Genomic DNA, 22,735 nt, shown 5'->3' with positions numbered 1-22,735 from the left:
TACTCAACAACATTGGTTTATTTACTTTACTAAACTGATATGCTCATTCTGGCAGACTACTGCAATTACTTGTAGTTGATTTAGGGATTTGAGAGCCAGTGCGGCCACTCTTGGATCTCGTTGTATAGAGTCAGTCCGGGACTCTGGGTGCTGATCACCTGGGAGCCGGCGATCAGGGCGTAATCCTCGCTCAGCTCACCCTGCTGCACTCCGCAGGCCAGCAGATCTTTGGCCGCCTGGAGAGCCGCATCCGATGGAAGTTTATCTATCGGAGATGTTGGGCATGTAGTGCTCCACATAGCGGAGAATATCGATTTGCAACTTACCCACAAAGTTGCCGATAAAGGCTATGCCCGTGCCAATGGCATTGTATCCATAGGTGTGGGCACCGCGCAATCCCCAACCAGTGCCTTCGTATACGATACCATCGTTGCCGATCAGGAAGCTGAAAGAGATCATTATCATAATAGTTATCTTGATAATTGCGAAGGTGCCATCCGTACTTGTAACTAATATCGTTGAAGTCCAGCTCGTTCTGATGATACGCCTGCATGTTCTGGAGAATCTCGGCGCACTTGAGCAGTCCGCTGCACTCGCCGGTGACCGTGTGATGGATGACCACATAGCGGATGGGACGCACTTGGTAGTGGAGTCCCAACGAAGGCTTGCCGCCCCACTGACGCTTCAGCTTGATGGTGGGGCAATTGGCTGGCGAACGCTGACGCGACTTTCCGGCGGAGACGAATGCCAGCAGTAGTAGCACCAGCCCAATGGCCATAATCCAAGGAGATCCGAATCGAACCGGCTGCATGATGTTGATGTGCTAAGATCTAAGGCTGGATGAGAACTGCTCTCGATGGGCTATCTGCCGGATTTATCAGGGCCAACGATCCGAGCTTTCTGGAGCTTACGATCCCGCAGAGCCACAGGGGACTCCCGTCCATTAGCCATCTCCAGATCTTCCGATCCGTCGCAAATCTCCGCGTTCTTTGTTCGGTTCTTTTTGTTTTGCATCACATTTGCGAAGCGACAAGCAAAAAGCCCAAACAACAATTTAAAACGGGTTGAAAGCCGATCTCTGTGATGGAATTTCCGCTTTTCAGCTAGTGACGAATGCTTCCCTAGAAGCAGTAAGATTTGTGATATGTACACACGAATACTAACAGTTAAACTAAATTAATGATTAGCTGAAAGTCTCGCGAGAAGTTCACTGATAACAGCCGCAGAGAGCGTTAGATTTTTATTTTTTTGTTTGCAAATTGAGTAGTAAATATGTAAAAAAAAAGTATAAGTGTAGCAATATTACTCACGAATATATTGTGTATATTATCGTTCGAGCTTATAAATGAAAAGATATAGAAGGCTCGCATGCCGACATGTCGTTCATTAAATCAATTTATGGTTAATGAATTAAAAAAGAGGGCGAGGAAAAACGTATACTTCCCTTAAATAGAACGTAATGGCAATAGTTTTTGCCAAAAAACAAAAAATGAACAAACAATACATTTTGTAGGTCAATGAAATGCGTGTAAATGTTTAATACCGTCCGCTTTTCTTTACTAACTTCAATTTCCAAGGGTAAAAGTGTTAAATGCCAGCTAAAAAAAGGCAGTTTCAATAGTTTTTGCCAAAAAACAAAAAATGAACAAACAATACATTTTGTAGGTCAATGAAATGCGTGTAAATGTTTAATACCGTCCGCTTTTCTTTACTAACTTCAATTTCCAAGGGTAAAAGTGTTAAATGCCAGCTAAAAAAAGGCAGTTTCATTAGGATGAATAACTCGCGGGAAAAGTTAAAGATTCTTTTAAAAAGTAGATAATAATTGACCCCCATGCTATGAACTTGATTGCGATGTGTGTGGTGTCTATAAATTGTGAATTACTCATGGCATTTGCATTTGCATGTCTCTGCCTTAAGGTTTTCCACCGAAGGCGATCCGCATTGCAAATGCATTACGCTAACCACTGGATGCATTTTTTTATTCATTCATTCATTCTATTTTGGTTTCTGTTATTATTGGTGCTATTGATAAAAGCCGTTTGCCCGATAACTGCCACCCACTACAGGGCGGGGCAATCCGGCGTCATCTCCGCCGCACTAGCGTTACTCATCAGACTTACCGCTCAGTGTTTTACTGCTGCACTGCAAGAAAGACTATCTAATTTCGCGTTACTTCACCGAAAGTGATATTATGTTTATCAAAGTTTTTATGGCTTTGTAATTGATGATATAAACAAATGGTTATAGACATGGTATTGGATATCATTGGTAATAGATATGTTGTTTATAAATGGGGTTATCCATAAATAATGTACGAGCAGATCAATCAGATATTATTAATCATATAAATTCAGTGTGCATATATACTTTGTGGTACTAGATAGATTATGCATATCTTACATATTTATATAATAATTCTAATTCTAATATGAACACACACTAGTATTTCTTTTCAGTGCACTCTCTATCGCCCTCACCCACTTTTCTCACTCTCCACTTTCAGGTGGCGCTGAGTCAGAGAAAAAGTCCGAGGAGCTTCCACTAGCAAGTTTAATTCCTTTCTTTTTAATTGCCAATCCGTGGGCGGCCAATGAACAGTGTCAAGGGGGCGTGGCCGGGGGCCTAGTTGCACTTGAAGATTACAAATATTAAGGTTGGCCGCTCCGCTGCTTGGCTGCTCTGCCGCTCACTCGATGACATCATGACGTCAGGCGTCATTTATACCGCGCTAGCCAGCAGTCAAGTCAACTTGTTGGCGTTGTTGGCTGAATTGCCTTGCTGATACCCTGGATGAAAACGCATCCGGGTGGCATAGACCAGTCATTATTTCCAATGTTGTGGCCAAAAAACTAAATATTTTCTTCCTTTAAATCTGAAAACCGTCTTTTGGCCAAAAATACGATTTATGCAAAGGGTGTTTTTATCATAACTTGTCTAAAAATGGTCATAAACGCATAGGAATGACTGTTTTGTGCAGCTAATAACCCCTACTAACTATCCCTATCACTTTTTGATGGATTTTGAAAAATTAATTTTTGGGTCGATTTTTGCATATTCGGTATTCATCAAAATTTGCGAAAAATGGCAAAAAATTAAAAATCCAAATTTTAAACACAGTTTGATTAGAATTTTGAATACGAACTCAACGAGGTATGACAATCCATATTTGGATCATTATTTCCAATGTTGTGGCCAAAAAACTAAATATTTTCTTCCTTTAAATCTGGAAAACGTCTTTTGGCCAAAAATACGATATGTACAAAGGGTGTTTTCTTATAACTTATCTAAAAATGGTCATATAAGTACAAGAATGACTGTTTTGTGCAGCTAAAAACCACTACTAACTATCCCTATCACTTTTTGACGGATTTTGAAAAATTAATTTTTGGGTCGATTTTCGCATTTTCGGTAAGGGGTAACATCATCAAAATTTGCGAAAAATGGCAAAAAATTAAAAATCCAAATTTTAAACACAGTTTGATTAGAATTTTGAATACGAACTCAACGAGGTATGACAATCCATATTTGGATCATTATTTCCAATGTTGTGGCCAAAAAACTAAATATTTTCTTCCTTTAAATCTGGAAAACGACTTTCGGCCAAAAATACGATTTAAATAAAGCGTGTTTTTATCATAACTTGTCTAAAAATGGTCATAAAAGTGCAGGAATGACTGTTTTGTGCAGCTAATTACCACTACTAACTATCTCTATCACTTTTTGATGGATTTTGAAAAATTAATTTTTGGGTCGATTTTCGCATTTTTGGTAAGGGGTAACATCATCAAAATTTGCGAAAAATGGCATAAAATTAATATTCCAAATTTTAAACACAGTTTGAGTAGAATTTTGAATACGAACTCAACGAGGTATAACAATCCATATTTGGACCATTATTTCGCATTTTTTGGCCCAAAAAGCGACATATTTAAAAAATTGCAATGCATGTTTTGTACTACCAACCTAATTCGCTTGTGAAGTGTTCTAAGTGATGCAGGGTATCCCCCAAGTCGAGTCGCAGTAAATCGGCCTGGAAGGCTTCTGCTGGGTCTTGTTTTGTTTTCGTCTCGGCTGCGTCGACTGCGACGCTGAAAACTGTGGCAGAGGCAGCGGGCCAAACGCTTTTATTTTTCAGTTTCGGTTTCAGTTTCGTTTGCAACGTGCGCGCGAAAAGACGCAAAAGTCGAAAGAAAAGTGCGAGGAAAACCAGTTGGCTGAGTCCTACGCCGAATTTTGAGAAAAGTAAGAGTAAGATCCATACCGAAAACTTTAGATATACAGAGAGAGAAAGAGGTACATACCACCCATTTCTACCGCTGGGACTATATGTGTGTTTTATTGTTTTTTTTTTTTTTTTATATATTTTTTTTGTACATTTCGAAAAGCAAAAGGAATTGGAATTCTCGGTACTTGGCTGTGCATTAATATGTTGTTAATTTTTTTTCTCCTACAAGCATTAAACTGCATTATTATTGACGGCGATGATATCATTTCCAGAGTTGAAAATGCGAAACCGAATGTGAGTCGCGTTTGCAGTGGGGAAATATTCTTATCAGCAGAACATTTGATAGCTTGCCTTTTGGTACATATGTATATTGATTAGTTGTTGTCATTTGGGAAATTGACAAAAGCGGCGTCTTTGTTCATCTCTTCCGGTTCCAAAGAGGAATCTTAAAGGGCCCAAAACAACAACCTGTTGCTTGGGCCAAGTTGCTTGGCATGCGAATTAAACTATCGTACATCATAGGCATGATATCATACCGCTTTTCGGCGGAAATCCGCCATCTAATCAATATTCGGAATGTATTTTGTTTAATTCCGATAAAATGTCGCACATGGGTTCTTGTTATTTTGGTTTTTGCTTTGTTTTGTTTTCTTATTATTATTTTTTTTTTTGGTTTTCGGTTTTTGGTTTCGGTATTACGCTTCGGAATTTGGGCCGCACCCCTTCCATGCCACTGGGATATACATATGTATATATGTATGTGTATGTATGTGCCTCTACCACTTTTGTGAATTTCGATGAGCATCATTCACATTGTGTGTAAACTATTGCGTCACCGGTGGCGTCATCGTTTTTGAACTCGTCTAATGCGCCACCGATTTTGAGGAAGGTCTAAGTTCTGAAATCCAACCCCATTCCAATTGCCATCAATCTTGTATGAGCACATTTCCTAAAACAATATAATTCGTTGGTATTTTCTAAATTGATCTCTTCCTTGCTTAGTTAAAATATCAAGAATATAAAATTAGTTACGATTTTCAACTCCTCTGTATGGGTCTTACAAGGCTTTTATTTAACTCATGTTTGTTTTAAGCCAAATATAGCAAATATAGCTATAGCAGAGCAGTTAATTTGGAATTAATCTCACTATCCTTCCGTTTGTTATTTGTTTTAAGCTAAACTGGTTTTATTTGTTTGCCTACAATGTTATTCGGCTTGATTACCAATCGTCAAATCTGAAGTCAGAACTTATAGTCACAATCTGATTTCCAGATCTGGCACGGCATTTGCGAATACCCTATAACCATTATGCCCACCCACGGCATCTGTATACTTAAAGTGTGTGTGTGTGTGTGTGTGTGTCCCAATTACGAACGAGGCGCTTTTCTTCAGTTTTCCTTCAGCTTTTCCACAACGAACAGCAGGCAGCAGACCATAAAGTTCATGACGTTTATGCATACATATCTACATACATTCATATATGTACATACATACAGACTTACATATATCCAATCCTAGGTGAACATATAGACGAGAGCGATTCATCTATTTTGTTCGCTGCCGATCCCCAAAAAGGGGGGAAATCGTTGCGCGGGGGGAGAGGAGTGGTTCTGTATGGGGCGGGGGGGTTTTCTCTCGTCGGTCAAGTAAATAGATTTTTCCGATTCTCCCACTGCTTCAATAACGCATTTGGCGCTTTTTCGCCTGCGAGGCCGGCATTGAAAATTGTTTTAAAATTAGACAAAAAGCAAAAATCCAAAACAAAAACAGCAACAAATGGATGGCCAAAAATACACAAACATTGTATGGATACATTGCAGATCGATGGGCGTGGCAAGGGCGTTCGATCTGTAACAGCTGGCCAAAAAGTACAAAAGATACAAAAAAAAAAAGCAATAAATAAATAAAAACACACCATATGAATTACGATATTCGGGGAATATAAGTGAAAGAAAAAGAACCTAAGACTTACTCATTTTAATCAAATAATTAAACCATAAATTAACACATGGATGCAAATATACTTTGCATGAATCACCAGCAAATTTGTTGGCTTATTTCAACGAATTTTAAGCATTTACAATTTGATAAGTATTATTATTTAATTTCAGTTCTTATCACCGAAGTTTCTTATATTTCTGTATTGGTATTAGCATCCAATATTTTACTTTTTTTTTGTGTTTATTCATTTATTTATTTGTCTTTGCAGACCCCACCTTTAACCCCCCGAAAAGAACCACCGAAGCAGAGCGAAGATGTCGCATTCAGTGACCATTACCCGCACCACCACCAGCACCACCAACACCTCCTACATTGTCCTGAACACGGGCTATCTGAAGACTTTCCCCGGCATCCTCAAGCTCTTCGAGCTGGTGCGTTAATGCTCCCAGAATTCGATAGCAACTTTGAACTTAATGTAACAACCATCACGATTTTTTGCGCAGATCATTGGTGCTTCCATTGTGGGAATTCTGGCGTTCAACTACCAGGACTACCACAGATACTTCTATGGCCAGCAGGATCTGTTCCATTATCTGATGGCCGTTACCTTTATGATAGGAACGTTCTGTTTACTCCTCGCCTGCCTCACGTCGCTCAGCACGGGCGGCATTATTGCCAAGACGATCTATGTGAGTATAATCATCATTGCTATATCTTTTGTATACTTTAGTATTAGCCATGGAACTCCAAACGTACATATATATACTTCGCCTTGTATCTGCAATCCGTGCATTTCAACGACCATTAACCTTTTTGCAGGAGCTGATTTACCACAGTGTGGCCGCCATCCTGATCCTGGTCTCGTCCACCATCCTGCTGCTCAAGCTGCGCGATGTAAAGCACGACGCCTATATGGCAGCCGGTGTTTTGGGCCTGGTCAATGCGGTGCTGTACTTCATCAGCGCCTTCCTGGCCCACCGATCCTATCGCGGCATTTAAGCACTAAAGCACCCAAAACCCACCGCCCACTCGGCCATTCAAGTGGAATTTGCAATCTCGAAGCATTTGTTCTTCCCACAACCAACTCTAGCCACTGGTCATGCGAAGCAGGAGAAGGAGGCGAGAGCCCAGGGATATACAAACATAGATGTAGAGAAAGTGGGTGCCAAGCGGCGGAATCTTTGTTGTACTGTGAAACGTTCTTTGGCGCTAGTTACACTTACTTGTACTTTTACCGATATATACAAAACTTTTTTTTTGTCTCACTTTCTTTTGTACCAAACAGATTGTCATGTATTCGAATAAAGATGTGTGTCTATATGTTTTTTCTAAATGTGTAGTAGTTTGTTTATTTGTTGCTTCAGCTGCAATAGTTTTTTATTGTCGGCATGCTTTAATTGTGTTGGCCAGTGTACTTTGTACTTTTTGATTTTGAACCGATCGTAAAAAGTGTTGCATACTTTTGGGCCATGCGGGAAATGTTGCTGTTAGCAAGCAAATATATAAATTCGATGAAATCATAATTTCATTTAATTTAATACCAAAGAGTAATAGAAAAAACGTGGTGGTAATTTTTATGGTTTTTATTGAATATATTTTAAATTAGTTATCTATAAAATAATTACTATATAATATAATATATAATAGAATTTGCATCTTTGTTTGTCTTCTCATAGAAATAGATTCTCTAAACACAAAAAATCAATTGAAATTACTAATTACTAATAATAATTAAAACACACTTCTCGCTCCCTCTGGCGCAGTTTTTATTATCTGTTGATGGGCATAAAGCCCTCGCCTTTAACTACTAATTTACATATACAGTAAACACAAATAAGTGGTTTAGGTGTATTAAAAAAAAAAATCATAGTAATTAAGAGAAGTACACGCAAGTATTAAATATAAAAGAAAAGGGTAATCGATTACGATAAATTAAGCATTTTTCTTTAACAATTAACTGACCCTCCTTCGATCGCCGACCACACAAACGTTTCGCCTAATAAATACAACTCGTATATCAAGCATTAAGATATGATTATCGAAAAAAAAAAGAATTACATTTAATTATATTCGCTGCTGGCTGCATTTTGCATTCTGCTGGCTGGAAATATATACAAAAACCGACTTAAAACGAGGAGCAAACGACTGGGGGAGCTGGGAGCTGGGAACTGGAAACTGGATGTGGATTTGGGTCGGCATTGGAATCGGAATCGGGTTAAGGATCGGATAGATGGTCGATGGGTCGCCTATGTGGGCTAAGCAATTAGTTATGTCCCTCTAGATGTCCTCCAATATGATCCATGCGGCTTCCTGCCTTCCTTCAAGTAATGTAATGTATTCTAGGCAACATTTATGCAACGATTTGAACGATTGAACGATTGAACACACACCGAGACACACGATTAACAATTTTGCTTGGCTGGTAACATTCTCTAAATTCTGATTCCCCCTAGGCGAATAACACTGTATGCTATGCTATATGATTGATTATCATCTGATTGATGCACTCACTGATTGGCCGATTAACAAACACACTACATAACCAATGGCGGGCTGGCTCTCAAATGTCGTTTCACTTCACTTTTTGGTACATATATATGCTATGTATAGTGTATATGTGTATGCATATGTGTATATATAGATAATGTATTTAGTTGTATAATTTATGCTAGGCCAAAGGGCTTACTTGCATGCCTTGTGGGCCAAAAATTGACATTTATATATTCGTTGAAACAATGAACACTATCCCCTCCCTTCAGCAGCTTCTAGTGTTTTCCTCAAAACGCGTAACAAACATGGATGATATGTCTACCAAAAATTCCGTTGAAATCAGCTTACTCTACTCTAATACACCTAACGCTCTCCTCGATTCCTTAATCTTTTTCATTCATCTCCTTTCGTTTAGCTTAATTTTTTTTCTCGTGACTTTAGCTAAGTTGTTTTTCGTTTTTCTAGTGTGTGTGGGTGTGTATGTGTGTGTGTGAGTGGGGGGTATGTTGGGGGTCGCCAACGCACGGTTGCCATCGAAAAGGTCCAATAGTGTAGTCTAACACAACATTCGTTTTAACAAATATTAAAAAAAAAAACATACATTTCTTTAACTTATAAAACTGTAAAGTTTGGTATGAATATGAAAACTTTCAATTTTCCGTTGAATAAGAAGATGTTCTCATGTGGCAACCGTGATATAGTGTGGCACTCCTTTCAGATGCTAAGGCCGTAAAAAAATTATCTAAACTAAGCTCAAATCAAAATCAATGCATCATCGTCTTCGTGCCAGTCTGGCGGATGATCCCCTCTCCACTTCCACTTCCACTTCCATCTCCCGCTGCAGCACCAATTCCAGCTCCACTTCCAATTCCAGTTCAAGTTTAAGTTCCCGTTCCCGTTTCCTATTCCGTTCCAACTCCACCGGCTTCCCAACGCTGATCCTTTGCCGTAGCCATAGCTCCTCAAATCGCCACTTTGCCACCTAGTGATCCTGCAGCTAGGTGATTCGCAGCCACTCCTCTTCGCCTTCTGCCAGTGGGCGCTGGTCGGGGGAGGAGGTGGTGTCGTATTAGTGGTCGTAGTGGTAGCCATGGCAGCTGGTGGTTACATGCAGCACAGAAAGCGATGAAAGAAACTTTTGGCATTGCGGCTGGCCCGGCTGGCCCTTAGCTAACAGATGATACCCTGATCCAGGCTCAAGTTGTTGGTGGCGGCCACGGCAGCGGCATTCTTTGCCGCAATCACCACATGATGGTGGTGGTGATGATGATGGTGGTGCATATGATGATGGTGCAAATGGTGGGCGGCACTTGTTGACTTCCCTGAGCTGCTGTTGCTGCTGCTGGCGGAGGAGGTGGCTGTGGCTGTTGCTGGAACGGCGACGCAGTGGCTCGCCGGCGCTGTGCTGTTGCCCAAACGCTGACTGTGGATCAGCAGAGTGGCGGTGCTGCCGGATGTGGTGGGACTGCTGCCGGGACTTGAGCTCGGATTCGAAGTGCTGCTGCATCCATTCTGTGACGTCTGCTTCTTGTAGACCGTGGTCAGCGGCTCCGAGGCGCGACGAATGCTATTCAACCTGACCGATGTCGTCGTTGGCGAATGCAGTCCACTGCTGCTGGTCACCGCTCCTCCACTGCGTCGTGCCACCGCCGAACCGCTCGAGTCCTCCAGTTGAAATTTCTTCACCAGAGCCTTGACAGACGTTGCCGAGCCATTCGACTCACCCGTCGGCGTCTTGCGAATCACCTTTGGTGTGGTGGGTGCGTCGGGAAACAGAGTGAGTGTGGCCACAACCGTGGCATCCTCGATGCCATTGGAGCTGCCCAGCTGGATGGTGGCGACTGGCTTCTTTACAAACGTGGCCGTATACGTGTTCTCCTTGTCCGAATCCGAGGCTCTTCGCGTTGGCGTCACAATCTGAGTGGGCTTGTGGACGTGTCCATTGCTGTTGCTGGTCAGCGTGTGGATGGCCGTGGTGGTCTCGGAGCTGGGAGTGCTCTGCAGTTTGCTTGTCGCAATGGGTATCTTGGAGATGCTGCCGCCACTGTTTGCCCGATGGTGGCCATTGTGCGTCGGTTTGCTGTGAATTTGGCCGGATTTGGCTAGCTGATGCTGCTGGACAGGTTGTTGCTGTTGTTGTGGCGCTTCTGTCGTTGGCTCCTCCACGTTCTGTGTCTCCTCCTCCTCCTCCTCCACCTGCTCCTCCTCTTCCTCGTCCTCCACATCGTCGTCGACATCCTCCTCTTCCTCCTCTTCGGCATCGCTCTGGGGCTGCAGATAAATCTGTCTGTCCAGCGAGCAGTCGTCCTTCAACCAAATGTGATCCAAGCAGCCAGTGGCATTCATGCGATCGCTGCAAGAATTGTTATATACGGTTAATATTTTTGAAACCAACTGCATTATAAATGAATATTAATATAACAACACTATTCTACATTCTGTTTACAAAACTTCTAACGATAAATGGCACGTACAGGCAATCCGCTGATTGTTTAATGGAAAAGGAAATGCATTCACAGCAACGAAAGTTACGAATTCCTTTCATCTTAATCAAAATATTGTTGATAAGAATCAAAGTCATGAGGCACAGAAGCTGTACATTAATCACTCATCACGCATCATATTTAAATCAATGCGTATAAACATTATTTATCAGCTGACCACAAAATTAAGAATGGGTTTCATTCATTTCATTTCCATTCATTTGTGTGTCATTTGTGTCAGTCTAGTAAATTTTAGCCAGTGCTGATACATTGAATTGCAAAACCGATACTCACTTTGGCTTAATTCGCAATGCGCGACGGATGAAGTCGATGGCCACCGGCGAGACGCCGCCGAAGAGGTTGTCCGGAAAGGTGAGGGCGCACTGCGAGATGTTGAGGAAGGTCTCCTGTTTGGTGTCGCCGCCAAAGGGCGAGAATCCGGATAGCAGCACGTAGGTGAGCACGCCCACCGACCAGATGTCCGTCAGCAGGGACAGCGGCTCGTATTGCAGCACCTCGGGGGCCACGTAGTCTGGTGTTCCGGCCATTTCCCGCACATTGATGCCCTCGCACACCACCCGCGAGATCCCAAAGTCGCACAGCTTCAATCCATCTGTTGTTGTTGTTGTTGTTATTAAAAGACAATCCATTAGTTCAGGGAATTCTGCAGGCATATGCCATAATTGATTCAAAAGTATACACACCTTCTATGCGCTCGCCGGCGAGCAGGATGTTCTGCGGCTTGAGGTCCAAATGGGCAATGGAGCGATCGTGCAGGAACTTCAGCGCCTTGAGCACCTCGCGCATGCAGTGGCGGGCCTGCGCCTCCGTCAGGCACTCCTCGTTGTCCAGGATCGTCTGCAGCTCGCCACCAGTGGCTCTGTAAGGGAGGAAAAATGCATTTAGATTCCCATTTCATATGTGAACTCTATGTATATAACGTTTCACTTACAGCTCGAGGAGGAGTGCTGTGTCCGAGCGCGTCTCGTGAACGGCATTGAGGTTGACGATGTTGTCCTCGCCCTCGCAGAGCATCAGCACCGCGATCTCGTGCTTGATCTCCTTGTCGCTACTCTGCGCCCGGCGCCTCCGCTTCAGGAACTTTGCCGCAAAGTGCGAGCCCGTGTTCTTGTGAATGGCGCGTCGAACGGCGGCGAATTTGCCCCTGCGAATGGAGATGGTATTGGTTGGTGTGATTAGAGCCAATGGTTTCTGTTACGACCAGCCCACACAGTGCGTGAGCCAGCTGCGATCATTTTTCATTCATAAGTTAAGTGGATTTTGGAAAGGAACGCTGGTCAGATAATAAACACTGGACGAAAAAGCTCAAAGTTAACAAAATGTCTTCATTTGCTTAGATACTAAACCATTTTGATTCATATAGCACTTTTCTTAGCGAACGATTTGGAGAATTATTTACACAAAAGGGGTAATCTTAACGATTCGGTAAGACAGTATATTCAAATTGGTTTTATTTTCTTTTAGTGCACAAATCGAACGAAAAGTGACTCAACGCGACGCCTTTTGACAAAGTACGTGCCATAATGAAGCAATTGCGCTTCCGGCAACAGGCAAACTACTAAAACAACTAAAACAGCAACACTACGAAGTATTGCCAACACCCAAAGCGACACAACAACTGGCGATGCGATCCGGCAGCCAGAACAGGAGCCAGAGCCAACCCAGAGCGGTGGCCAGAGGAAAGAAGCTTTGGTGACAAAGCTGGCATACCAAATAGTTGGCCAGCTGCTTCTCTTGTCATTCAGGGGGGGAAGGGTTCTCCTGCCCCCCTTTGGGCAACCCCACCGCCCACCACACATCTCATCCCGCCAAGACGACGATCACGCAAGCCTCGATCGGTTAAATGTATTGGAGGAATGGATAAAAGGAAGGGACTTATTTCGATCACAACCTATTGCAAATACTCTTAGCATTAGGAGAATGATTACTTATCGATAATATCGATAAAAGCTAAAGGCTATAATACTACTTTTACAAATATTGCAAGTTGCATAATTTAAGCAAAATGATTAAAGGCTACTAACAAGTTCAAGACTATGTGAAAACAGACAATACAAATACGGTGAAGATAACCATGTTATTAACTTTATCGATGGTGTTGTCGATTTTTTCGATAAGTAAGATATATTTATATTTATATAATATAAAAAAAGGCAAGTTTATGCATGTGTTTGGGTAGTTTCCAATCATAGAAAGAGCACCTTACAAAAATTCCCACCGATTTGATAGTCGCTTGATGGCCCATTGGCGTCACTTAGCTAATGAGCTCCTCCGATCCCAAAAAGGGGCTTTGGCTGGCCATCAATAATGAGTAGCGCTTGAACGTCGTCGCCTTAGCCGGACTGGTTTTCTAATTGCCCCCTCTGGCGGAGATGGCACCCGCCTCCTCCTCCCTCCACCCCTTACCCCTTTGGGGAGCTGTCAAGTTCTGTGTCTGCGTTCCGGCAGCCAAAGTTCTTTCGACCCCCCTCTCTCCAACTAAACTATTCGAGCCCCTGGTAACTGTCCCTGTCCTCTTTCCCTGACATTGACAGCGGACAGACGACAACAACAAACATTGACTTGGACTCGGGCGCTCCTGTCTTTCTATGTCTATTTGCCCTCCCGCTTTCACCAGCTCCTCCAGTGACAGTTGTTGTCTGATCTTACAGAGAGAGAAAAGTTTGCTAAAAACGATTTATGCAATGTTTTAACAAGGATACAGGAATATATACACGATTGCCGCGTTCGGTATATGATTGATAAGAAGTTCTATTCTACGAGTTTAATTAGCTTTTGTATAAAATATTTTCAGTTATTGTAGGAGAAGGTTTTTATTGCGGTGCATCCATGACGACTAGAATCGGCTGCCGTGTTTAGCATTTGGGCCAGTCTGCAGTCGACAACTAAACAAACAACACAACAACATGCCTGTTGTGTAGTGTTGCGGGTCATAAAATAAAAGTTGTCCCGGCATCAAATTGAAATATTTAAAGCCTGCAGCGCCACACACAACAGCAACATGAACATCCATATGGAATATGGAAGGAAGTCTGGGCCACAACTCAATTTCCCAATGGTTTCGTATGCATGTTTTTCGTTTGATTTAATTGGCCAGGCGATTTGCATGCGCGATGAGAATAAGCAAAATGCAACAATGTTGCAAGAACCGGGGGATTATGTGGGATACAATTTTTTTTTGTTGATGAGGGTTGAAACATTCTTGTCAGCATATAAGGAATTACTTTTATGCAAGGTAGGGGGTAATTAAAAGAGGTGTATTGCTATTACTAAATGCTAGCCCATGATTAATTCAATTTGAGATGCCCTCTTTTTATATTTCACATTTACGGCAGGGTATCAAGTGTTTCGATCAGCCAGCCAGCCACAAGTTGCGACGACTGTGCATTAACATAAATTTTAATTAAATTACAATTTTTGCACTCCTCACTTCCCAGCCAGCAGCAGCAACAAAAAACATTGCCTAATTGGGCAAGGTCTTCTCTGATCGTAATAAAGTTATTGCCCTCTTCTACTCTCCTTTTTGGAATTTTATCTGCTCTTCTGTTTCTGTTTTTATTTCTTTTTTTTTTTTTTGTTTTGTGGATTTTTTTTTTTTGCTCATTGCTGGCTGTTGTCCGTTACGTAAGACAGTTGAAATGCTTTTGGCACGACTTTTTTGGACTGGATGGACATTTTTTGTGTTCAGGGATTTTTCAATTTGATTTGGTTAACAGTTCAACTTAAAGTTAATGGGCGGAAAATCGCGAAAATCGGTGTGGAATTAATTAATAAGTGCGCATCTAAGATATTATTTAACAAAGAATAACACACTAAACTAAAATAGAAGATAAAGTGTAATGCATAGTGACTTTTAATACCTTTCAATTACTTACTTTTTTTTTTAATATACTATTCTGACTGCAAGTGTTTTTCGTATTTATGAGCACTAAAAAGTGTCCAGCACTTGGTTAACTGAACTTTAAAAGGTCAAACCCGATGACGATGATGATGATGACGATGATATAGGGGCAAAATACGTTGGCTATAGTCGAGAGTTCATGGTTGATCGGTGGCGTAGAATTAAACTGGACACACCCACGCAGCTTTGCCCTTTTCGTATTGTTGTTGCGTTGTTGTCTTCTGAATTTTTTGAAAGCTCTCGACAAAACATAATAAATAAATAATAAACGCTTTATAAAGAGATCCCAAAAAAATTCGAGTGTGAATTTTGTTCGATTCGAAGTGGTGTGGAATCGGAGAAGATTCTAAAATTGGTCAGCTTTGGCAGTTTTTTTTTTTTTCGTTTTCTTTTTGTTTGATCGCCTCAAATGATCGTCAATTGATCGGATCTACATACAAACATGGCATATACAGCCCGCCCCTTTAACCCCTTAAATGCTGATTTCTTGATACGAACCACCGAGAAGTGAAGTGAAGAGATGACAGTGGAGATGGAGACTCTAAAACCGAGGGCCAAATAAGGTGGCGTTTAAAAACGCGCACAAAACGCGGCGCGTGCACGTGTCAAGATAATGCCAGAGGGATTATGGAATGAGGAGGGGGGAATCGGTTGCGAGGGGGTTTGCTGGGGTTAAGACTTGATGATGGGGGCTCCAAAAAAAATAATGCTGCGCAATATTTACATTGCCCTTTTCCAGTCATTTACCGCCAGGCTGAGCGATTGGAAAACAATAAGCAAAAAAAAAGAAGAAAAGAAGAAGAAAAAGCCAGAAAATTGGGAAAATAAATCGTAAATGTTGCGAAAGTTTAGTGGTTTTCTTAAGGTGGCGATTGAAGATGCCCAGAAAGGTACAGTAAACACTACACGATTTATTTACCATTCATTTAATGTTGCCCAATTGGGGAAGGAAGACGAAAAAGATGGGTACTTTGGGTAACTAACTATAACTAAGACTTCTTGTTTATGGTGAAAGACACATCGAACATCGAACCATAATAATTTCCTACTATTTTTTTTTTTTTTGATAATATTTGCTATCATTCAAATGGACTTTTATTTAAACATTAAATTGCTGAGTTTTCCGATGAGTGATATGTGTGATGGGCTTTTCGCTTAACTCTCTCCCTCGTTAAACAAATCACCCGCAAAAATGTGCAAATAATTTTCAAGTGGATTTTTGTTTACTCGCGGCTCAATTAAATAAACAACCGCACACGGAGAGCCAGAAAAGCGTTGCCTCTTTAATTTTTCCAATAGCAGATTGCAGATCGTATTGTTTCATTTGGTTTCTTTATTCGTCTTGTTTTTTTTTTTTTTTTTTCGTTTTTTTGGGTTGTTTATGGCATTTTAATTGTTTTCGCCTTTCGCCGGGGCGCTCGTGTTTACGCATTCCACCTCTTGAGCGGGTCAGTTTTGGTTTTCGCTTTGGTTTCGGGTTAGTTGTTTGGCTTTTTGAGTTAGTCGGTGGACTAGCGATTAGGCAAATATGTAAACCAAAATCCAAACAAACAAATAAATGAATAAACAAGCCAGCAAATAGAACACATCAAACAGAACAGCAGCAGCTGTAGTCGATTGGCAAATCGCATTGAGATCGCTGTAATTTCAAAACTCCCCCACATTTCGATCGAATCATTTCGATTCGAAATCCGATTTCAAATTCAATTCCAATTCCAATTCCCATTCTAATGCTAATGCAATGCGATGCGGAACAATGTCACTGGCATTCATTAGCTAATTGGGAATTGCAAATTGCAAATTTAAGAATTTGTTTTGTTAACAAGGTGCAAATTGTTAGGCGGGTGCTGTTTGTTCTATAGCCAAAAGGTTAGCCAGTCGGCCAAAAGCGGCAAAACGATCATGGGAAATTGGTTGAAATATTCGATTCATAACGATTCCGAAGGTTTCGCGCTTTCCCATTCGCTTTAATTAAATAACAATTATGAGAGTTTCAATGGTATGGTAATTACATATAGTTTGCGGACTTTGGTTTGCTATTACAGTTAAGCGCAAATAGTGGGCATAATTAAATGGAATTGTAATTGACTGAGTTATGAAGTGCATGTAATTGCCTATTATTATTAATTTCTTGTTTTTTGTTTACAACTTTTGAGTTGTATATAGTTTAATGTGCTTCATCTTCATGACAAAGTTCTTTCGAAAAAAAACAAAAACAAAAACAACTTGAGCGCCATTTGGGATGCATTTTAAGGAATCGGTCTCTTGAGCAGTCTGGCTATATATAATGGATCAACCTATCCAGGTGCCCAGATATTTCCTCTTTGTGGACTTACAATAACATTTTTGCAACTTGCACTTCTCGACGGCCTGAAGAATTTCAGCTTCCTCTTCTTCATTTGCCCAGCATCTTCGACGTTTTCTTTTCTTTTTTTTTTCGCTCGAGGTTTTTCTATTTCTTTCGTTCTTTTTTTTTTTTTTTTTTTTTGTTTTGCTGCCTTTGATGGTCTGGGCCCAAAGTGCATCTAAGTGTTGTTGTTGTTGCTGTTGGGCTGGATGGATGCTTTTAGCACAGTGCAGCGAAAGAAAGGGACGGGTATGTGCGCATGGAGCAGAAAGAGAGAGAGACGGCGAGTGCAATGAACCAGGAGTGAAGTGCAGAGTGGAGTCATCATCGTCATCGTCATCCTCGTCCTCATCGCCCCATACCCATAGCCATACCCATACCCACACCATACCCCCATACCCATAACCATTCCCAACCCCATCCACATCCACATCCCCATTCCCATTCCCAATCACATTTAACGTCAGGCCAACTAATAGTTTTCTTTTTTGACTGACTGTTTGAAAGGTGACTAACGAGACAAGAGACATTCATGCACACAGCACAAAAAAAAAAAAAAAAATGTCACTGAAATAATGATCAACAAAAAACAAACAGGATATTCCTCAAAATCACAATAAAAAAGCAAACGAATATCTTACTAATTAATTTTCCAAAGGTATCGTAATTAATATCATTATTATTACGATTATATTTCATTATATTTTACAGCAGCGCATGTTCTCTCAGTGTGCTGGATTGCTTCTAATGTGACAATTAAATTTGTCAGGAAATCCAAGCAGTGCGAAGAATGTGTGCAAGCAGTGCATTGCCCAGAGGAGAAATGCAAGAATGCCGCGCAAAAGAGACAGCCTGCGGTCGTGCAAAAGAGACAGACTATCGTACTCACACATGCATACACTACGACATACATATATGAAGGAGAAGCGCTGACGAGATGAGGGCCCATGCGTCACGATAATATTATTAAGCTGCAGGGCAGCCAGTGCATCCAGTATGCTGCAACGTTGGATGGTGATATGGAGGGATGGAGCCACAGAGGATGGGGCCCCTGGAGGCGGAGGATGGGGAGAGACAAGCCTCTTGTTATGCAAATAACAACACAAGGCAAACACCGAAGCGACGGACGGGGCATCGAGGTGGTTCTGATTAGGTTTTTGACCCACAAAATGTCAACAAACCAAGGCAAGGGCAGTTTCCTTCCACCAAAGGGAAAACGAACAGACGGGGCCAAGTGACTAGGTGTGCATGTGGCGAATTACAAGGATAAGTCCATTTTTTAAAATCGAACTAAAGGAATCTCAAAGTCAAAGGCACTTGACATCAACTAAAGTGCAAATAAGGGATTAGGTAAATAATACAAATTAAATGCAGCATCCATTTTCTTATTCATAAATATTCTGAGGTAGATTTATCTGTTCACTTATTTCAAAATTTTGGTGCGCCCATCAAAGGAATACTTAAATCGCGTTTCTTTTCATTTTTGCTCGGCCTTTGTCCAAATCATATTTCATTTCCCGTTTGGCCAGAATAAATCTTAGATCAAACGAAGCCCACTCGAATATATGACTTTGCTTTACATACATATATTGTGCGATGATTATGATTATGATATTGTATTGGCTTTTGGCTTGGTTTTTTTTTTTCGTCGGCCACTTTCCAATTTGCAAATTGACATCAATAATTTCCGTTAAATGTGCCAATTGTTAATGCGTCTTAGAGCCCCCGGTTGGTGGCTTTTTTCGACGATCGCTTGGCCATTTTTGGTCAGCTTAAACACAAAAAAAAAAAACATGCGACTGGCGAAGCGGCAAAAAACGCGCACAAATCGCGTGGGCGTCGCGCGCGCTTTGTTTTTAATTGTGGACAAATTTGGTCAGAGCTTAAAGGCAACCAAGCGCGTGTGTATTTGTGTTTGCTTGTGTGTGCATTTAATTCATTTAATAATTTTGCGTTCATTTTTTTTTTGCTGTATTTCGAGTTTGTGTTTGAGTTTTACTATAGTCAAGGATTAATTTCTTTGTGTTATTTCATTAATTTGCAGCTCTGTTTGTTTGCTCGCGGCACACACATAAAACACATAATACACAAAAACGCAGAACACATGACAACATGCGCTGCATTTATTTTTTTTTTTTGCGCCTTGCATTTGGGATTTTGCATTATGCATTTCCTTTTCAATTAGGAGCGTGTCAAAGCCCCCGAGACGAGGGTTTGTCAACAGGGACAGGTTCATAATCGGGTGTCCTGGGTGCTTTTGTTTTTCCACGCTTTTGTTTATATTTAATTCATGTTGTTTCCGCCGCTTTTTTTCCCTTCTTCTTCTGCATTTCTTATTTTGTTTATCTGCCCGGGCGGTGAGATTTTGCCTTCGCTTTAAGCACTTGACATTATTACGAGGAGCTTACAGACAAAAAAAAAAAAAAAAAAAATCTCACACTCATATGCAGACTCATGCAAAAGAGCCTGCAATGTAGGTGGTGTAAGTACAGTAGGTGCCAAAAGTAAGGGATCTCTAGGATGCCACATAAATATTATATATTAAATTAAATATAATATTTAGTCCATAAAATACCATCGAACTCCATCCGATTTCGTTGCCATATTATTTTAATGTCAACTTAGTTTAGACATCAGTGAAAATGCCAATCCATTTCGGACGTAAATGTATGCAAATGTGTATTTAAATCAGTAGGAGCGCTGAATTAATATTTGCCTAGCCGATTTCCATTCGAATGTTAATTGGAAAGCATAAAAAAGAAATATTTGATAGCTTTAGCCAGGTACCGAACGTAGACTTTGGCCACCCACTGTATTGCCATGCACTTCCGAGTATTCTTTTGGCGCACAGCATGCATTCGTATCCTTTTTCCAACCACTCCTACACTCCCATTTCCGTTTCCATATTCCATTTCCCATTTTCCACTTCAGCTTGACACATTCAATTCAGTCAGTCAGTCAACAGAAAGAGAGGGCCATATGTGGCCAGAGAGAGATAGGCGCAGGGCCATCGACACCCACTTGAAAATGTGTCAGGCTCGTTAGCTTAGTTGGTTTGGCTTAACCCCTGGAGGATGCCTTCCCACTTGCACACATCCCTTCTTTTCAGCTTCCGTTCGTTCGGCTCACCTATTTTCGCGCTTTCACAGCAAAATGTAAGCGGCTTTAATTATGATAAATTAGCTTAGCAATTGCCAATTGGCTGATATGGCACACACAGCTGCCTGTTTCTCTTGTACTAAGCTCGCTCGCCACTTCGATTTCTGTTTTCCACAGTCACACAATTGATCTGAGTTGGCTTTTGGCCTGTCCGATATCCTTGAGCTGCCAGTGGCTACTATTTCATTTTATTTCCATTTGTGCTTTTATTGCTGTATCGACTGTGATTGGCTGGCCATTGATAAGACGACGACGCATTCCTCGAGTTCTTTGCAGCCGGATCACAAGACATGTTGACTTGTTTAGCGACTGTCGACTGTAGTTGATTACAGTCGGTCTGGGCAGTTTGGGGCAACTAGTTTAGATTCAATGCAATATTCAAATATGGAGTAGGAATAGTAATAAGAGGGTTCGATCATCCTTATTTATTGCACTTTAAGGGCTAATCTTTGACTTTTGTAACTTTAAATCCACAAGGGAACTAGAGTTCCCAGTTGCTCTCGACAGCATACAACACTCCACGAAACTCCCATTCCATGTGGCAGCTGTGGGGCTAATCTCGGGGCACATGCCAACAGACAAAATGAATTTATTGTCAGCAACAAGAATCACAGCACGATGGACAAAAAACAAAATAAAAAAAAACTGAGACTGCAAACAACATTGCGATTTGTTTGCCGATATATGAATTCATACATACATACAAGTTAACACAATCACAAAACACCCGAAATATAGTCGTAAGCCTCAAGTGCTTTTCCCATCTATAGATCGAGCTTTACCTATAAGAAACTGTAACTTGTTAAGCTTTAGAGATAAGAACTCTTGATATACTTAAGTCAGTCGATTTTGGAAGATTAGAAGCGTCGGTCATCGCCACGTACTTACTATTCGTCTCATTAAGTGCAGACCGCGCAAGCCCTATTGTAATTAATAAACTTACGCTAATAAATATATGGAAAATCTACTAAAATGATAATTGGCGCCCAAACGGATATAAAAACCTACGATAACTGAATAATTATAAATAAATAACAAAAGGAGGATCCGGAGACAAAATCAGCGGCTTTGGCTAATTAACTCTAACCTAAGAAATAAAAATTTCGTGATTACATAAAATATAATATTAATTACTAAGACCATCTACCTTAAAATTGTTTGTTAATCACTATTATTATATTGTAAGTATAACGCTTATTGAACGAATTAAAAATATTATTATTATTATTATATTATAACCTATGCAAAGAGTATTGATAATAAAAATACATGAGTGACAGTGATAACCTTTTAGACAACCTAGTGTCAAGCTTAAATAAATGGTCAGCGCACCAGGCAAGTAGGCAAAACAGTGCAGAAAAAAATAATAAGTCATCAGATAATTGGTGGTCAAAAACAAAGACAACTAGCGAAATGGAATTTGAAGCTCAGTTAAAAGCGATCGTAGAGAGTGCTGTTGCCGGTGCGCTCGCAGTCCAAAAACAATCATTTGAAAAGCAATTGCAGGAGATGAATGAGCGAATCGGGAAATTAACAGTGAACACCCCAGAGGTGGAAACTTATGTAGATGCTGAAATTAGACCAGGTGTTGTCTGTAGCGAGCCTCTAGATATAATTAAATCTCTGCCAGATTTTGATGGCAAAAGTGAAACATATGTGTCGTGGAGAAAAGCGGCTCATGTCGCTTTTAAAGTTTTCAAAGATTACGAGGGAAGTTCAACATTTTACCAAGCTCTTGGTATTATGCGAAATAAAATAAAAGGTCCAGCGAATACAGTATTGGCTTCTTTTAATACTCCGTTACATTTCAAAGCAATGATCAGCCGTCTTGATTTCACATATTCTGACAAAAGGCCGATCTATCTAATCGAACAAGAGCTATCAACTTTGCGACAGGGAGACATGACTCTTACTGAATTCTACGATGAAGTCGAGAAAAAACTGACCCTACTTACCAACAAGACAATAATGACATTTGATAGTGCCTTGGCGATGTCACTGAATGAAAAGTACAGGACGGACGCGTTACGTGTATTTGTAACCGGAGCTAAGAAATCGTTGAGCGACATTCTTTTTGCAAAAGGTCCAAAAGATTTACCAACTGCTCTCGCTTTAGCGCAAGAGGTCGAGTCGAACCATGAGCGTTACCAATTCGCCCTTATTTA

The 22,735-nt window shown here is 40.9% G+C and overlaps 3 protein-coding genes and 1 non-coding gene across 10 annotated transcripts in view, besides 1 other annotated feature; 1 reads left to right on the top strand and 3 right to left on the bottom strand.

Annotated features, from left to right (window-relative positions):
• Nucleotides 1-4: 4 nt before the first annotated feature.
• Nucleotides 5-1,141, bottom strand: PGRP-SA (Peptidoglycan recognition protein SA). Of its 2 annotated transcripts, none has more exons than NM_132499.3 (3): nt 504-1,141; nt 327-445; nt 5-265 (listed from the first exon to the last, which is right to left on the bottom strand). In NM_132499.3, the coding sequence occupies exons 1-3, from the start codon at nt 809-811 to the stop codon at nt 81-83; spliced, it is 612 nt and encodes a 203-aa protein (NP_572727.1). In that variant the 5' UTR covers nt 812-1,141; the 3' UTR covers nt 5-80. The 2 variants fall into 2 exon arrangements, with proteins under 2 accessions (NP_572727.1, NP_001285128.1); NM_001298199.1 differs by having other exon boundaries at nt 504-849.
• Nucleotides 1,142-4,129: 2,988 nt separating this feature from the next.
• CG1572 (uncharacterized protein) lies at nt 4,130-7,734 on the top strand. Of its 4 annotated transcripts, none has more exons than NM_132498.2 (4): nt 4,130-4,245; nt 6,438-6,600; nt 6,673-6,858; nt 6,989-7,499. In NM_132498.2, exons 2-4 carry the CDS (start codon nt 6,484-6,486, stop codon nt 7,166-7,168), a joined length of 483 nt encoding a protein of 160 aa, NP_572726.1. In that variant the 5' UTR covers nt 4,130-4,245; nt 6,438-6,483; the 3' UTR covers nt 7,169-7,499. The 4 variants fall into 4 exon arrangements, with proteins under 4 accessions (NP_572726.1, NP_727535.1, NP_001285126.1 ...); NM_167289.2 differs by having other exon boundaries at nt 4,138-4,251; NM_001298197.1 differs by having other exon boundaries at nt 4,147-4,296; nt 6,989-7,734.
• Nucleotides 7,735-7,738: 4 nt separating this feature from the next.
• Drak (Death-associated protein kinase related) overlaps nt 7,739-22,735 on the bottom strand; it is a 61,911-nt gene continuing 46,914 nt past the window's right edge. For all 3 annotated transcript variants that reach the window (NM_001169253.2, NM_001169252.2, NM_206688.2), the window contains 4 exons: nt 12,095-12,307; nt 11,847-12,022; nt 11,437-11,755; nt 7,739-11,012 (listed from right to left, as the gene is read on the bottom strand). In NM_001169253.2, the coding sequence (NP_001162724.1) occupies nt 9,830-11,012; nt 11,437-11,755; nt 11,847-12,022; nt 12,095-12,307 (1,891 nt within the window). In that variant the 3' untranslated portion in view covers nt 7,739-9,829. The remainder of the gene's footprint in view (nt 11,013-11,436; nt 11,756-11,846; nt 12,023-12,094; nt 12,308-22,735) is intronic.
• mir-2492 (mir-2492 stem loop) lies at nt 15,287-15,362 on the bottom strand. Its single transcript, NR_047793.1, has one exon. It is a non-coding gene; the product is annotated as a mir-2492 precursor RNA (primary transcript).
• Nucleotides 21,276-22,735: part of a mobile genetic element that runs on past the window's edge.

This window comes from Drosophila melanogaster, chromosome X, assembly GCF_000001215.4.
Source record: "Drosophila melanogaster chromosome X".
Lineage (NCBI taxonomy): Eukaryota > Metazoa > Arthropoda > Insecta > Diptera > Drosophilidae > Drosophila > Drosophila melanogaster.
This window is presented reverse-complemented; position numbering and strand designations above follow the sequence as displayed.